Here is a 17,752-nt window from a genome sequence, read left to right as displayed (position 1 = left end):
GGAGATGACAGTGGACTTCAGGCGAGGCCCTTCACCACTTTCACCCCTCACTATCCGCAGTAATACTATTCTCTCATCAGACACTGTTGGAATAATTTTAAGTGAAGCTTTGGCCTGCCAGACCTGGAGGCCTCGCCTTTACGAGTTTATCTTTCCTTTTATCTAGGTTCTTCCTTTTTAGTGATAGGGATGTCTTTTGATCCCTGTCAGCCATTTGTATCCTTCCTGTCCTTATGTTGTCTGTGTGTTTTGGTTCCCGTAAGAGGCCTTCACTAACAATGAGCAGGGCTTATTTGCATAGGTGACATGTTCTTTGTTTGATTCACAGGAACTTCATTCCTTTTATATAGATGTAGGTTTGGTTCATAGATTGTAGTTTATCAGACCTGTTTTTCTTTGTTAAGGGATACATACAGTTAGAAGTAGTTGCATAAAAGTTATCCCATATTTACTCAATGTTTGTTTAAGGAACTGCATACCGGTTACCTCACGTTTGCTTAATGTGTGTTGAAATGTTTAGGACAAGTTACTTATTACTATTGTGTGTTAATTACCAAGTAGATAAAGTTAGCAAAGGTCTAGTTGCATTTGTTCCACAGCAAAGCGCCAATCAACGTGCTTCAGGGTATTTGACCCCGGTCGAGGAAGAGTCAGCCAACTGTGAAAGAAGACAGCTGGGGACGGCCTCTGCGGGGGTCACGAGCCAACAGCGAAGTGCTAATTCACACCACACTACATTCTTTTTCTAATCAGCGCTACAGACACAATCCCCCCTCCCTTTAGTGTAGCAACGCCTCTGTAACCAGGGCAACCATAACATTAAAAAGAGGGGCACGTGGAGGAAGGACTCAGAACTGATGGAGGTTGTAACTGAGATTGCTTTCTCTATCGTTCTCCTCGCGAGTAAACCTGTTCTGGTTGTCTTCTCCTCTTCATTCCAGCGAGTGATTTAATGTCTAATCGTATTTAGACTCAACAGACACCTTCAAGTTCCTGGGAACCACAATCTCTCGGGACCTGAAATGGACCGGCCACATAGACTCTGTCCGGAAGAAGGCCCAGCAGAGGCTGTACTTCCTGAGACAGCTCAAGAAGTTCAACCTGCCACGGGATCTGCTGAAGACCTTCTACACTGCCATCATCCAGTCTGTCCTCTGCACCTCCATCACTGTCTGGTTTGGATCGGCCTCCAAACAAGACAAGCACAGACTGCAACGGACAATAAGGACTGCAGAAAAGATAATTGGAATCAACCTCCCATCTATCCAAGACTTGTACGTGTCCAGGACCAGGAAACGTGCAAGTAACATCTCAACAGACCCTTCGCACCCAGGTTGCAGCCTGTTTGAACTACTCCCCTCCGGACGCCGTTATAGAGCTCTGTACACTAAAACCAGCAGACACAGAGACAGCTTCTTCCCCCAGGCTGTCGCTCTGATGAACTCACACCACTCTTAGAGTCTCAGAGTCATTACTGTGCAATAACATCCCGCTTGCCACACCTTTTTTGTCTACACTGTTTGTACTATGTGTCCTCTCTGCATCCATTGCAGCCTGGTCATCCTAGAAGAGGGACCCTCCCATCTGTGGTCTCTTCTCAAGGTTTCTCATTTCCCCTAGTTGGAGTTTTGAGTTTTTCCTTGCCCTGTTGGGAGTTTAAGATCAGGGGGTGTTTGAGAATATCTTTCATTCTTCACATGTCCTGAGTGTTGTTGTTAGTCACCTAAATGTTGAACAGAGGCTGTGATTTACCGAAGTCAAATTCCTTGTTTGGCATGCTCAAACATGGCGAATAAAAAACTCTTGAATCTTGAATCTTAAACAAATTGCTGCCATTTACATCAATCGGAAAGCAGTCGTGGAACGCACGTCTGGAAGGATTTGTGCAAGGCATCGTTGAACACGGTCCAAAAAGAAAAATATTTCCAGGTGCCGAAAACCCCTATTCTGAAGAACCCCATGAGAACTCTGTTCGTACGCCCGACACCACATGAAGGTTGTTCTTGCAATCCACGAGCCCTGAACGCAACACGCACGCTACTCGACGAGTATGCAGACATGACATGACGGAGCCACCACTGGTTGCTCTTCAGCACTTGTCAGAGGTATCCAACAAAGTGCCACAACTACATTATCTTATGTTATTCTTATCCTAACCTAGTCCCAGCAAAGATCCTTGGGCGCACGCATCACGGCACTCAATGTTTGGCTAGACACTTTTCACTGCTCACTCATCGCGTCCTTTTTCTTGTCAATGCCTTGGGATTGTGAGCGCTTGATAAGGAAAACACGCCCTTTTAAATGCAAAACTCTTTATTAAATGAAAATGCAACATAAAAGTGATGTCAGAAGAGTTTGGGCAGCTGTCTGAGGCGGCTGAGGTCCAAGACATTGCCCACCGAGTCGTCCCCAACTGCCCGGGCCAAACACGGCGGCCCTCCATAGGTGGCCTTCTCGTCGCTGTCAGCCATCGTCTCCCCAATCAGCTGAGTCTGCGGGAGGAGCTCAGCGGGCGCCCCCAGGAGGCCGTAACGCTGCATGTGTTTCACTGTGGCCACCGACATGTTGCTGGACAGCCAGAGCTCAACGGTGCCCGCCCCTGGCAAGTGTTTGAGGCACCCCAGCGAAATGGCCGTTCCGTTCGGGTTGATCCCCGATACTGACGGGGGAATTGAGCTGCCACACATAGAGCGGCCAAAGTTAAATAGTCTACCGATCCAAATGGTCAAACACAAAAAACCCAGAAAAACACGGAGGGACCGAGTGAATGACCTGCAGAGAGCTGGGACCAAAGTAACAAAGACTACCTCAGTAACACACTACGTCACCAGGGACTCAAATCCTGCAGTGCTAGACGTGTTCCCCTGCTTAAGACAGTACATGTCCAGGCTCGTTTTTCTGGGATTTTTGTTCACCATTCTTGTGATCATTTTGATTCCACAGGGTGAGAGCTTGTGTGGCGCCCCAGATCGAGGCCATTACTGACCAAATACTTATTTTCCACCATCATTTGGAAATAAATTATTTAAAAATTAGACAATGTGATTTTCTGGATTGTTTTTTAAATTTTGTCTCTCATAGTTGAAGTATACCTATGATGGAAATTACAGCCCACTTTCAAGTGGGAGAACTTGCACAATTGGTGGCTAACTAAATACTTTTTTGCCCCACTGTACTTCAAGTCCAACACCCCAAGAGTCTCGAGAGTCTCAAAGTACAGCACCCCAAAAGAGTCTCAACAGTTTCAAAAGTCAAAGGCTGCAAAAGTGCAACGCTCCACATGGGAAATGCGCAAATGTCAAACATCTCAAATAGCATCAAAGTCCTGAGTCCCGCAAAAATTGGAGCGAACGGTCCATTTTCACGTCTGTCATGAGAAAGACCATCATTGAAAGAAAAAACACTTGTAGGGGCTGTACGCAGAGACAAAACACGAATTTACTACTGTTGACATTTTCCGAGCATTAAAAAAAAAAAAAAAAAAAGCTCCTGACGTGGAGGAATCATTTGGCACTGGCAAACATGTTTCAATGTTTTCTGACGTACTCGACATTCTCCCCAAGTTGCAAACTAATTTGCGTCGATGACCGCATAATGGAATCGGCTGTCTTGCAAGAGGAAAAAATCCAAAGCATGCAGGATAAGCAGTCCCCGAGGGCAGCATTTGGTTCAGTCCAGTGACTCAAAAGTCAAACAGCCCAAAATTCAAACGTGAGCATCAAACGTCACAAAAAGGTCCAAAAGTGAACCCTCCCCGCAAAAAGACAATTTCAATGGCTCATAGTCCTTCAAAAGTCAACAGTCCTAAAGACAAGCGTCCCAAAAGTCGCCCGCCCAAAGGCATCCCCTTTAAAATGGCTTTTAAAGCCAAGTCAAGCAAATCCCACTGAGAGGACAACGACGTGCGTACCTGCGCCCCTGCGACGTCATGCTCATGGCCTCTTGGGCTCCGCAGCGGCCCTTCCTCTGGGATAGGTCCTTCCTCGTCGCTTCCTGCAGGCAACCGCTGGGCCCTGTCTGAAGGGGACATGTCAGGCACATGAGCATGAGATCAAGCGGCGTCCACTCGACAGATGAAACATCTGTTGAACTCTTCCACAGAAGCAATACGGATGGTGAATCTGTTTAATTTTGGGGCATAGTGCTCTTTCAAGTATGAGCGGCTACTAATGGTAGCTCGATGCCTTGAAATAATAATAATAACAATAATAATAATACCATAACCCCCACTGGCCAATACCGGCACCCACTGCCGGTCACCTCCTCAGCCTTCCTCGCTCGCCACCCTGATGAGGATCACGTACGTGCGTGCGTTCGCCGCAGAAGTCGGACTCCACCTCGGCTGGCGACTCCTGGCCTGTGACCTCACTTTTCCTCGAGGGCGGGATCAAGGGGCGAGGTGGAGTCCCACAGCCCCAAAGGAGACTGGTGCCTGGGGAAAAATTGGGAGAAAAAAAAATAATAATCAAGACATCAAAATGCATGAGTCAAGTCACGCCTCACCTGTTGCCACGGCGACGCTGGTGGTGGTGGTACAGGTCTCTGTCTTGTAGGTTGGCTGGGGCCCCTGAGCTGCCAGCAGCATCTGGACCTGGACGAGCCAAAACTAACTGAATACAAAATAAGAGACCGACAGCAGACGGAACAGCCAGCGGACGCGTCGTTTCTGCAGTTAAGCTTCGGTAGCATGCCGACGACTGGGATACGCAGCGCCTCTCGAAATGCTACCGTTCACCAAGCAGCCGCAACCGATTTCACAAAGCCGTGCAAAGGCGCCAACAAAAGGCTGAGTTCAAAGGGTGATGTCATCAGCCGGCACGACACAACACGGGGGGCCCGGAAAGTTGCCCCCAGGGATAGTCCGGTCCAGGGAGTGGCTTGCTGTTACCTGAGCCTGCAGGAGGCGGAGCTGCTGGTCTTGCTGGAAGAGCAACTGGTGGGCGTCGCATGATTCCACCACATGAGAGGGGCATGCCACACAGGGGGATGACCTGGCGCTCGGGCCTGAAGGAAAACAACCGCCGGCCCGCGCAGAAAGCCGAAGGTCGCGTGGATCGGGCATGGGAGGGGCGCAGAACTTGAGGCGGTGAGGCGCCTGGGGGTCTGGGGTGCTATGGAGGAGAGGAGGAGCACGATGCCCGTTGGCGCCCACGCCATCATCCATCAATATGGAAAGTTCCGGAACCGCCGGCTGGACCGCAGGTGCCTGAAAAGAAAGACGAGGTGTTGCCTGAGCCAGAACACAGCACAAACAGCGTCTGGCGTCAAGATTCAATCGCCCCACCTACCCGCTGCGCAGGGAGGTGGGGCAGAGGCGAAGGCCGCGGCGACCACTCGTCGGCCTCCACGCCGGAATCTTGCTCGTCGATGCACAGCGCCGCCACCCTCAGAGGACCATCGCTACCAACGACGGCTTTTAGCTTTTACTAGATCCTGAGGCGCGTTTCCTAGTCGCCATGGCCTCGGAGGCACTCCAGCCATAACAGTTGGGAATCTCACCTGCTCAAGGAGCTTTGAGCGTCTTGGAACACTTGGAGTTGGCGGACGTGACCTTCGGCTATCAGCTCAAACTCCATCGTCTGACCTTCCACCGCTGGCCCCTGCTGACAACCAGTTGCTTGTCACCTTGCAGGCCTTCACGCAATCTCCTCCTTTTCAATTACCTGGTTGAGCGTCACGCACCCCGAGGCGCTCAGCAGCTGGCTGTCCAGTGGAGCGGAAGCAGCAGTGGTGGCGGGCCAACAAACCTGGAAGAAGGCAGGGCCCGTATGCGGGGAGGCGAAGATGGCCAGCAGGAACGCGTTGTCCTCCGACACAACTCTGACAGGCACACGAGCAAAAGTGGCGGCGGAAGGCAAAGTAAAGGAAGTAAGGCAGTCGGCCGCTTCCTGCACCATCACCAACCTCTCCTGGAGGGTGCAGCCAAAGAGGAACCTAAGACACCAGGCGCACACCAGAGGGTTGGACACCTGAGTCACGCCACTCAGCCAGCTGCCACAGAAACAGAAAAAACATGGAATGAAGATCATGACGACACTGGTGGAATCTGTCAAAATGATTTGAATAACCCATCAAGCTATCAGTTGTTTTTTTCTCTACTTCATCAGATAACCAGGGCAGCATTTCAAAGTGACACAAGGAAAGGATTGGCGGTTCCTTTACAACTTGAAAACCACTTGCAGGTGAGATGACAAGCCCGCAAAAAGTGGACGAGTGCAAGATGGTCAAAACGGTTGTGGGTTTGGGCTTGGATCCACTCAACACCACGTCTGGCACGAGACCGAGCCGAGGCTTGCCATCATGCCCCGTGCGTATTTACCACACTGCTCCCCGTTAGACAATTTGAAACAGGGAGCGGCACCCTCGAGTCCTTGGCACAAATGGGACCGTCTGCGTGAGCCAGACTTACACGCCCACCAGCGGCAGTTTGGAGGCTTTGGGGTCAGACTCCAGCAGCAGCAGCAACTTCCTGCTCTCATCCATGGTGACAAACCTGCAGACACGCACATGACACGCTCCTTGGAACTCACGCCAGCAAGCCAGTAGGCCAGCCGCCCTCGGCACCAGCCTCACCGGTGGCCTCACCCTCGCCGTCGGCCGATTGTGCCGCTCAGACTCCTGAGCAGCGCAGTGGGGATGATGGGGACGGGGCGGAGCGGGTGGACATCCAAGCGGACGGACAGACAAATGGATGACCAGGCCAGGTGGTAGGATGCAGCGTCTCCCCACGGCTGGCAGCTGACACGGCCTTTCACCTTCAGCAACTGGCTCAGCTCCAGGGGCTGCCAGCCGCTCACGTGAGCCTGCAAGGCCTGACGCCACCGGCACACGTCAAACTCGAGCGGCTCGGCCGTGTCTTTCATATCCTTTGCCATGCGTGGCGCGATGGCACTCGTCTTTGTACAGTCTTTTCTCTTTCCAAACAGAAAAGACTAAACAAAGGAAACCAAATTGTTTTGATTCTTGCTGCGTGACGACCGGCTGACACTTACAGAGATGGAGCGTTTCAGCTCGGCCTTCGATTGGACCAGGTCGTCGGAGCTTTTCTGGCTGGTGAACAAACAAGGAACCAGGACGTCGGCAAGCAGCGCAGCGGTGGGCACGCAGTCCGAGTCGCCAGCCCGCTCTCGACCCGGATCGAAGCGGTCCAGCGTCACCGTGACGCCGCCCTCATCTGGGGACACCAGAGGACAAACCATCCGCGCATTTGCTACCAAGCTGGACTTGTCTCTCCCCAGCCACTCGAAGTGCTTTGGATCGACGCTGACCTGCATCCACGGTCGCAGAGCCCAGGAAGAAGCAGTGCACGTCAGACGTCTCGCATCGGCGCACATGACGCTGAGCCAGACGAAGAGCTTTCTCATGCAGCAGGAGGCGGGGCATTCTAAACACACACACATTTGAGTGTCTAAAAAGTGAAACATTCAGCAAAGCCCAAAGAAGAGCTTTATTAACAAGCCGGCCCAGTATGAACGGCGGGAAAACATATCAAAGAAGGCCTTTTGAGTGCGTTCGACTTTCAAATAGCACACACTTCCATGGCTGGAACATCTCACACCTAGGAGGTAGTAGCCATCCCGTCAAATGGCTGGCTTGAAAGTAACGTGGCAACATATTGGCTGGCGCATACAACGAATAACGATGGCGCTCAACTACAAAGCGGGCCGACGCCATCTAGTTAGGAAGACAGCAAAATTCAGTCTTACCTGCGAGAGCACAGCTGAATGCAGAGCTTCTCCCCGGCGGGTCGACCATCCCACAAACAAGTTCTGGCTTTGGGGAAGCTGAGCGCCGCCAGGGACCTTCCTACAGGTCTACGCGGACAAAAACAAGGGTCACGCTTTTGCTTGGGGTGGGGAATCGTTCCACCGGCAAATGCGACTGCTTGCGCCGTTGGAGGGACGGCCATTCGGAATTACAGTTTGCTCGAAATTAGTCTAAAACGCTTATCGTAAAAACGCTTAACGTTGCTTGAGTTTAGAAAACTGCGAAGACTCTTGAGCAGAATTCACATGCAGGTCTGCCTATTCCGTCCGGCGTATTTTGGCGTTTTAGAGCCGTTAGGCTTTTCCTCTGTTCATAAAAGCTCAATGTTAGAACACTGGGGATGAAGCCACAACCTTAGTGAGAGTGAGGATCACGCTTCTACGTCATCATATCAGCTGACGGGAAAGTTCGCTCACCTTCCGCTCACGTTTTGAGAACTGAGGACCTGGTGGAAAACAGCAGCAGCACCTGGAGGAGCCTGGGGGTTGATCGGGCAGCTCATCGTCGACGAACTCTTTCATATAAGACAAATCAAATAAAACAAGCAAACAAACGAAAACCTTTGCGACTAGCGCGCGGTAACGTTAACGCGAGGCCTCCTCGACTCGGTGTGTCCGTTTGTCAGAGCACTCACGCGTCGGCTAAGAAAGGATGAAAATAGTGCAGTAGCCTCTCGTATTCTGGGTTCAGGTTTGGGTTTGGTGAAATTTCCGCACAGCGAACACACACGAGCGGAAGCAATTAGACAATGGCGCTGTTTGTCACTCGGCTGGCGGGCCATTCGGTAGACAAACGGAAGAAGGAATTGCGCTCGACGCGGTGCCGACCAATAGCGTGTCGCTTGGCTTCCGCATTGTTTGGTAATGGAAAGGAGAAGAAATCCTCACAGCGCCCCCTCACTTGGCATGAAATTGCTATAGTACCGTATTGGCCCGAATATAAGACGATGTTTTTTGTATTGAAATAAGACTGAAAAAATGGGGTTCGTCTTACATTCGGAGTCTAGACATTATATTCACTTGTGCGCAGCGGTAAGTTAAAGGTTACCGGTATCAACTGAGTATGTTGCTGTGATCGTGTGCGTCTTTGAAACAAAGTGAGTATATACATTTCATTGTTACTACTGTCCACTAGTGATGGGTCCATGAGGCGTCGTGTATCGTTTCGACACATTGCCAAACTGTATTGACACTGTGTTGATACTGTGTCGCTGACTGCTGACACCCGCTGGACCTTAAAAATACTACAGGCAACCTAGTTGACAGACACGACTGACACCAATTTGATGATTTGTTAATATACATTAATTAATTTAAGTTATTATATTTTATATCGTATTGTTTCACATATTCATTTAAATTGAAAATATATTTTATTTTTTAGTTACAGTCAATCAATAATGTGAACATGTATCGTAACACGAAAATCTAAGTGAACGTGCTGTGAAAGAGGATGCTTGTGCACTGAGATTTGTTTTTTACTAATTTTTATTTAAAACAATAAGTTTTTCCAATGTTTTGAAATTGAGCCTGTTGCGCTTTTTGGACACAATTCCTCCCGCCGTTGAAAACACACTCACACAGCACAGATGAGGCTGTAGTGCAGTGTAGTGGGTCTTTTGATTGTCCCAGTATCTGACTTGGGGCTGCTCCATAATTCTTGATAAGTTCGAGGATGAACCGCAAAAGATCAGATATTGTTGTAGCAGATCCAGCCCGTTGACAATACGCTTACTTTAACAGAGCTAAAGCGCGCTTCCTTGACAGACTACAATGCTGCTCGTTCGGTCACGTGGCTTTTTTAAAGCAATACACCCACCGACACGGGGCTTCGCTCTATGAGCTCGACACATACGCCGACGCATCGGTGTTGCCGGACCCATCACGACTGTCCACAGTTGTGCCTTTTGTCCGATCGGGGTTTACTTCGTGTGCGCTGTTAGGTTACGGATTCTAGTTATTGATCTGACTCCAAATTGCGATCAACACTTAACACATAAATTGCTATGTCCTAATCCACACACTGGCGCACCTAACAATTTTGCGAGTTCGTTCTGTCAAAGAGAAGACCAGTAGATCAATCAGACCAAATTTACCAATTATTTATTCCTGACAAAGCGCACTAATACAGGCCTGGGTCCCGGGTCCCTCACACTAAAACTCGTGCGTTTTTGTGACCACCAAAAGACGACACATTCTTCCGGGTTGCCCAGTTTTAAAGAAACACAATATGAATATTAAAGCATGCAAAATATTGTGAGATGATTGGTCGATGGCCATCTCCTCCCCGTGTCGGCGTTATCGCTGAGGTCAGGGGGTTGGATTTCCCCGCGAAGCCGGGCAACATAGCCGTGCTGTTGTTCTCGTTCCTCAACGACCTTGAGATGTTCTCGTCCGGTACTCCCTGTCTGGGCCTATACACAACACTTCAACGAAAACAAGTTCATGCAGTTTGCCTGCACATTCTTCGCCAACCACCAATCCACACGAGCACTCCAATACTAGATATTATATTAATATGATTATAAGTTTAACACAACCTTAAAAATATGTTTGCAAACTGCCGAAAGCACATTTTCCTTTATTCCCTCTCATGACCTCATTTATGAGGTCATCACCTGTTACTTTAGCAAACAGCTACCAGCGCGCTGTCGATCCTTCCTTCCCCCCGCTGCTCATGTTGAGTCACCAGGGCATATTGGCCCATCGGTGGCAACGGGCCAACGGTTTTCTCGATCAACCGGACAGTGAGTGACCTAATACATGGAATACAACAACAATCGCATAAAATCATAATTGTAGTAAAAATAGCTACAGCAACAAGCACAGACATGATGAGCCCTTTCCAGCTTCCGAACGTTTTCATCCAATCAGACCAAATATCGGTGTGTACGCCTGAATGATCTTTCATCTTTTTGTTCAGTGTCCTTAGTCCTTCCAACGCCCTGGTCAGTCGGCCTCCTGGTGCCGTGTTGTTTGGGATGAAAGTACAACATGCATCACCAAACATTCTACACACACCATGTTCCTTAGCCAATAGCATGTCCAACGCAATTCTATTTTGGAACGCCATTAACGACGTTGCAGCCAATTGTTCATGAACTGCGGCAAATGATTCAGCTCTATAATTACCCAGTCGTTGGACATTGTAATGAACGTAATTAATACGGTCTACATTTTTATTGGGGGTGATCCATAGGAAGATACTTTCGAATCCCGAGGACACTTGATTAACGAGTTTATACTTATCTGGCACACCCCGGGGCACTCCTATAGTGGATCGTCGTCGCTCAACCACGGGGGTAAAACGTCTCTTTTGGCTCGCTTCAGGAGCCCCGCCAGTGGGGACTCCAGGTTCCAATTGAGATTCTGTATTTCAATGGGGACAACCACCACAGGCATTATCAACGACACGAGGGCACAGATACCTGATGCATTCTTCGGCAAGCGATCCTATAATTTGTCATCTCCACACCACAACCAGATGTCACTGGTCTTCCTCTGCTCCTTCCATCACTGCTGGGTGAATTCTGGCATGTCCTGTTAAAGCTTGAAAGCAAGTGAATTTGGAAAAAAACTTTGTATATACCAATTAAAAATTGAAACCTACTCACCCATTTCTATTTTACCACTCTCCCCCTTTGACACATTCACCCAATGTGTCATTACGTATCAAAAGGAACCTGCAAAGCGTCCCCTCTCATCACCACACTCATTGTAGCCAGGCCCGCGGAACCTCTAGTTACCATCTGGGCCCCGGGACCATCACCCCAAGTCCTTGAAACTTGACTGTCCACCACACACACTCAGCAACACAAACAAAAATCATCGCACTGCTGTCAGTGAGCTTATAGCCCGGCTGACAGCGGACATTTGTACACACAAAAACAGACATCAAGTATCAAAATTAAAAAAGTCATAAAATGAATCCTGGCGCCCGCGGATCATGTCCTGAAAACCACGTCATCAACAAGTTCATCATAAAAACCAAAAGGGCAAGGGTTAACATATTCTTGTAAATCCAACACAAACTTTCCACGAATGCAATCGACAACCTGCAAGAAGGAAAACAAGTTACGCAAGCAACGCGCAATCCGCTCCTTGGCTGGTGGCTGATGCTGCAAAAAAAAAAAAAAAAAAAATCAAGTCACACAGAAAAACAAAGCAGAGCGTGCTATTGTCACAAACACGTTCAAGCGTCAAACAATTGGTCACTGTCCACCTCGTCACACCTAGCGTCGGGTGAGCTCAAAGTCGTCACACTCAAATGGTCCAAAGTCTTGCTGTTCGATACTAGTTCTGTCTTGTCTGACCATATCACTGAAATGGGCCTTCTCCATCACACCGTTTTGTTGTCGATGGTGCCCCTGATTGATCATTGAGCCATGGTTCCGGTCAGAACTCATCACTTACCAGTTCCAGACCCTCCAGTCTGTACCACCCGTTCAGGTGAGAGGAATTTTATCCTCAATTGCAAACACATCACCCCAACTTCAGACCTCTCTGGCCAATCATACAGCGCACACACAGTCATAGATGATCACATGCGCACGCACCCATCCACACACTCGCAGACACACACATCCGTCTCTATCACTCAGCTCTCCTCCCACACTAAGCAAAGTTAGTATGTTAGTGTGCAGGCAAACATTGACTCCTAATAGTAACTCTTCACATTTGGACATACTTGTCAACATGACCTATTGTAAAATGTCCAATTCAATTTTCCATAAACTCGCCCATCAGATTCATCGCAAATTGTCATATATGTCTATCTGGGGGGAGACGACTGTGGGACCCGCGTGTCAGGGGAGCCTCCATAACCTCAGATTGCTCCTACAAACTCGATCTCTATTAATTATCCTAATTAAATTCAATAAAGATGGGTCCGACTATTCCCTCTGGATTTTTACATCATCATTTGTCTCTCCCCCTTTTTCCTGTTGTCTAGCTCAAATATGTTTCTCAGTCTGCTTCTCTTTATTGCCCCTCTTGGCGAGTCTAACTCGCCCCTTTTTCTCTTGACCGAATCCACTTTAGTCCAAATGTCCTATTCTAAAATGTATCTAACTCGACTTCTACTTCTTAAGCCTGACGAGCCAAAATATCAGATCTCGCTCTTGTTTCTTACCGTTTTAGCCCATTTGTTTTATCCAAATCTGTTCAATCTCTGACTATGATGCTTTTCTCTGTAGCTCTACGCATTATTCAATTTTTTATCAAATCTCCTCAGTTCTGTCAAACTCAGTGCACAATGAAGCTCCTGTCCACCTTGACCCAAGCTCCACCCAGTTTGGTAACGCCACAGCAAGGAGTGCGATTTGGCCGTCGGACACTTCCAACACCCCTGCGTCCCAGAGGCCACACAGAGTGTCTTCCATGCTTTGGTCCGCCTCTTTCGGCCAACGATATTGAGGCCGTTTGATAGGCTGCGTCTCATCCATTTGGAGATCAATAGGGGCCACCGAATGACAAAACCCGACATCAAATGGACCCTGGGACCACAGTGTGTCGGGCAAGGCCGCCAGCATTACTTCAGCGTCCTCATGATCACTTAACTCCCTACCGTGTGTGCGGGACACCAACATCATCTCCAGCAATCCTGTGTCTGCCATGGGTTGTTTAATTTGGTATGCATTCTGAGACTCAGACCAGTACAAATTAGGAATGTGAGTTTTCCGCCAATCGGTCTGTTGCAACAACTGCTTGACCATTGAGCCCAATTGTCTGGCCTCGTGTCCTGGGGCAAGAGCCAGCGAAATGTGTGGCACCCCTTTCTCTGTCATTTTGAACCACTGCATTTGTTCATATGTCAATTCAGTTGCCGCTGCGACTCCCTCTTTACCAATCAAAATGCACGATGAAGTTAAATCCCACATGTGCCCTTCAATTTCTTCAAACAAATCCCGATATACATCATCACTTTCTCGGTCATAATATAGAGTGCAATGCAAAGGATCAACAGGTGGGTGGTATGGCGCCAGTGAGCAGATCCAGGGCTTCCACAGTAGGTAGGTCGAGAACACACCGCCACCAGCAGGGGTCTCTGGCTCCAGCCTGGCCCAGTAGATGGTTGCAGTTTCTGCTTCTGCCGGTAGGGGCGCCATCAGCCACTGACCATGTTGTTGTAGCTGCTGTGAGCACTGGATGCTGACGCCATCTGGAAATTGAATAATCACTCCCTCTGGCCCACACAGAATTCTGGCTTGAACGGCTGACAGCAAGTCCCTTCCCATCAAATTGATCGGAGTGTCTGTGGAATGGATGTATTTGTACCACAGTCTACACCCTGTCCGGGTGATCACAGTTTCAAGTGGTTTGGTAAAAGGCAGAGTACGTGGTTGTCCCGAGAAGCCGACTAAAGTTGTTGTTTTCTTTGACAGTGAGGATACAGGAAGGGCAGTGTTTATTGATGAATAAGTTGCTCCTGTGTCCACCAGCATCTTCACAGGTTTTTCCTTCCACTGTCACATGAAGCATTGGCTCCGCCGGGCCACTGCTTTCCTGGCTCCCCGGGCAGCCCTATTCAAATTGTCCACACCAGAGATCATCATGTTGGTAGTACTGACCTCCGTGCGTTTGTGGCTGTTGCCAGGGCCGTCCACCGGATGGAGGTGTTCCTGCCTGTTGCATCGGCGCCCCGGGTTGGTATGGCGGGCCTCCTGGTCTCCTTGTGCCCCTTCGTCAACATCTTCATCATCTGGTGGCGCAAACCCCTCCTCTGTGAAGTGGGGGCATATTTTCCATCATCGCGGTCACATCACGGAGCACCATGGGCTCGTAGTGCTGCAGCCCGATGTGGTCACCAGCGGACACATCAATTCATTTTTCTGCACCTCGGCCTGTGTCATCTGTCCCTGACCACTCCGCAAATTATATTTTCTCCGTCTCTCTCTCTCTCTCTCTCTCTCTCTCTCTCTCTCTCTCTCTCTCTCTCTCTCTCTGTTGCCCATTTTAACATCTGCGCTTCCTGTCTACGCTGCTCATCGGCTTGATCAATTTTCTTTTTTAGCTCCTCATTCTCGGCAGTAAGTCTATGCCAGCTTTCTCCTTTCGTCACATTGGACGGTTGAGGGCTCAGACCGGGGGTGGAGGTGTCCACGCGGGATGTGTCCACGCGGGATGTGTCCCCCTCCCGGGCCCGTCGCCTCTCTTTATTTACTGCTTGTTCAATCAACTGTACAATACTCTGATCCGCCCTTTCGCCTTCGCCCTCGACATCCACTACCATCCTACCACCCAACGTCACCACCGGAGCCATTACTCCGGGGTCGCCGTACGGCGGCGGTCCAACATAGCTCACTCCGAGTGTCGGGGCACTCGGGTGTGTCACATCATGCAAAGATGGATAAATGCCCTTGTATTCACTTCTTTCCTTGTCTATTTTCACCGCTTTCTCTACCCTTCTTTCTCATGCTCTTGTTAGCCTGCAATTGTCCAAATCAAAAATGTTATTTTCTTTTAACTGTCTTTCTTTTGAACCTCTAAATTGCTCGTGTTGCTAACCTAACCTAACCTAACCTTAAAGAAAGGACAAACAGGTTACTCCCAATAGCTCCTCATTATTTACGAGTTAGCCCCCCTTTCTTGAACATTCTCTGATCCATGCCGTCTTCCTCCTCACACGCCTGCACCCACACAGGGTGTGCACATAAACGCACACACGGAGCGCGCACACAACCGCTCAATCTCACTGCTTCAAACATTCACTGAGAAACTCACACTGTCCCTGCCCCGCCCGGGCTATAGCACCCCCCGTGCGAGGGGGGGTCGCGGCATCAATGTTGACCGGTTACAGGCTGGCCATTTCCTGCAACAATCATGATGCCGGCCCACCACCCGCTCGAGCATAGCACAGGCCCACGCGCACAGCCCAGACCCGCGACTACGCGCGAGTGCAGGCACGCTCATCAGTCTCAACCTCTCAAAGGGCAGGCCAACTTTGCTGTTGCGCCCTTCATCATGTTCACATTCGACATCTTTCAATGTCTTCTACACAACATTTGTTGTCTCTTATTCTCATCCTATCAAGCCACCGTTCTAGTAACTTTCTGTCACACACCTTATTTTCTCTACTGCCACACCTTGCTCATCTTAGTTTCTCTAACCAACTTAAACACACCATTGTCCACTTCTCAATTTCCCTATTATCGCTCAAAAGCCTCCTAAATATTCTCCATTACTGATTTCTTCCATAGAACACATATCTCACTCACACACACTCATATACACACCCACTCATGAGGATCCTCTGCGCGCACACACACTCTCCCCCCAATGTGGTTCATTTTGGATGTTTTAGCGGTCTGATCTCTCACAGGAGGAACTGTTACCACCGGATATTTTTTGAGGAGGCCTCACTTCCCCTCGGGGATCTCTTTATTAACCCCAGCTATTTGAATACGATCGTCACCGCACCCTTGTCCGCCACGACGAAGCACTAGGTCCCTGACCTATCCGTAGTACGCGTAAGTCCCTGACTTTACCGTACACGTTACACACGTAAGTTCCAAACTTATTCACCGTATGTATCTTAACTTCATGCACACCTTATTTGATCTGAACGACAGTCTCCTCTTAAATTTCCTCTTTCAATTTGCAGCATTTCGACTTATAGTAACAGGTATTCTGCTTACCTTATCGGTGATGAGCTCAGGGTTGAGGAGACGTCGTACCAGCTCAACGTTGTGCGCTTATTCCAAACGGTTCGCCGACCGGGAGACAGTGTCCCTGACACTGTCCGGTGTCTTGGCTAAAGACCACGAGTTGTCAATTACCCTTCTCTTGACATCACGTCCGCGGTCACCAAGAAATTGTTAGGTTACGGATTCTAGATCATTAGATAAACATATTTCATAAATCTGACCTGCAAGCGCTGAAGTGATGGAAACTATTATTCATAATAACAGTGTCATATTTAATGAGAATCACTGATAGTAGTTTTTGGGTGAAATATTTTTTAATGCTGTTAATAAATGCATTTGTTTTCAAATATCGTTTTTTGAATATCCATGCTTCACTACTTACTAAAAGTACGAACCTTTTATGCAATGACCTTTAGATGTCATTTCTTTTACTTCACACTTACACTACATCCATCGGCTCCTGGTTTGACCCCCCGGTCAAAATTTAGAACCAAATTCGGCCCGCCACTCAAAAAGTTTGCCCATACCTGGCCTATACCCTTTTGCCAGTTTGCCTGTAGCCACAGTGCCTGTTACTTTTTTGCTAATAATTCAGTAAAGCAATCAAAACTGAACCACGTCGTCCCTCCTGTGTTCTGACCAATACCCGGGGTCGAAAAGAGCATAACCATCCGAGCTAACCCCCTATACAGTCCTCAGGCTCCCCAACAATGGCGGTAGCAGTTTGCATTGTTTTATTGCAATGTTTTTCCTTATTCAGATTTGTTTCAAGACTAGTTACAGTTAGACTTCACTTTGATGGTTAATGCAGTTATTGCAATTTTGTTGTTTTATCACAGTAGATTAGTTTCTTTACATTTCAAAAACCAGAAGCAATTCATTTACAAATGTGATTGCACTTTAGTTTACATATTTAAATGTTCAGATATTAAGATGTGATGGACAGTTTTTGCATGATTTGAATGAGGCAAAATAACATGCTTTTTCTCTCGAATATATTGTTCTAATAATTTGTTTCGGATGTAATCATTTTCTGTGTAAAAATTAAATTTAGTGTTCAAAAAATATGTTTTCAAACTTGAGTATTGAAAAAAGGGGGCCGTCTTATAATCAGGGCCAATATGGTAATACACTTGGGCATAACATTGTATTCTCATTATTACCCTTAAAGAAAACTGAGAAATTAGAACGGGGTTGTTTTTTAGGTCTGTCACAGACAAGATTTAAAACACGACTGTTTGCCTACAATTTCCAAAATAAAAGAAGGTGCCACTGCCATCTTTTGTATTAGATGTAGTAACATTTGAGTAGGGTCACGCTGCAACACGCGCACTTTGGCTG

The 17,752-nt window shown here is 48.3% G+C and overlaps 1 protein-coding gene and 2 long non-coding RNA genes across 8 annotated transcripts in view; 1 reads left to right on the top strand and 2 right to left on the bottom strand.

Moving 5' to 3' along the window:
• LOC125975303 (uncharacterized) overlaps positions 1-17,752 on the top strand; it is a 129,361-nt gene that overhangs the window by 74,139 nt on the left and 37,470 nt on the right. The gene's annotated exons all lie outside the window — the stretch shown is intronic.
• Positions 2,296-8,625, bottom strand: stil (STIL centriolar assembly protein). Of its 6 annotated transcripts, XM_049730091.2 has the most exons (16): positions 8,402-8,620; positions 8,184-8,281; positions 7,707-7,814; positions 7,269-7,384; positions 6,993-7,174; positions 6,586-6,812; positions 6,410-6,493; positions 5,905-5,991; positions 5,664-5,820; positions 5,500-5,603; positions 5,289-5,400; positions 4,889-5,206; positions 4,504-4,591; positions 4,305-4,432; positions 3,911-4,017; positions 2,296-2,676 (listed from the first exon to the last, which is right to left on the bottom strand). In XM_049730091.2, the coding sequence occupies exons 1-16, from the start codon at positions 8,546-8,548 to the stop codon at positions 2,346-2,348; spliced, it is 2,394 nt and encodes a 797-aa protein (XP_049586048.1). In that variant the 5' UTR covers positions 8,549-8,620; the 3' UTR covers positions 2,296-2,345. The 6 variants fall into 6 exon arrangements, 5 of the variants coding, with proteins under 5 accessions (XP_049586048.1, XP_068508257.1, XP_049586039.1 ...); XM_068652156.1 differs by having other exon boundaries at positions 5,664-5,991; positions 8,184-8,245; positions 8,402-8,622; XM_049730082.2 differs by having other exon boundaries at positions 5,500-5,600; positions 5,664-5,991.
• Positions 9,844-16,678, bottom strand: LOC125975468 (uncharacterized). The gene is made up of 2 exons (XR_011087560.1): positions 16,403-16,678; positions 9,844-14,487 (listed from the first exon to the last, which is right to left on the bottom strand). It is a non-coding gene; the product is annotated as an uncharacterized lncRNA (long non-coding RNA).

This window comes from Syngnathus scovelli, chromosome 10 (assembly GCF_024217435.2).
Source record: "Syngnathus scovelli strain Florida chromosome 10, RoL_Ssco_1.2, whole genome shotgun sequence".
Lineage (NCBI taxonomy): Eukaryota > Metazoa > Chordata > Actinopteri > Syngnathiformes > Syngnathidae > Syngnathus > Syngnathus scovelli.
Note: the sequence above shows the minus strand (reverse complement) of the source record. Positions and strands in the feature narration are given on the sequence as shown.

What these genes read in the sequence shown, in the direction of transcription:
- stil (XM_049730082.2), bottom strand. Translation starts at nt 8,548, where the DNA reads ATGGCCCGCCAGCCGAGTGACAAACAGCGCCATTGTCTAATTGCTTCC. An exon ending in CTCTGCGACCGTGGATGCAG is followed by an intron (nt 7,175 to 7,268) that starts GTCAGCGTCGAT and finishes TGGTGTCCCCAG; the next exon opens with ATGAGGGCGGCGTCACGGTG. An exon ending in GGTGCGTGACGCTCAACCAG is followed by an intron (nt 5,601 to 5,663) that starts GTAATTGAAAAG and finishes GGTTGTCAGCAG; the next exon opens with GGGCCAGCGGTGGAAGGTCA.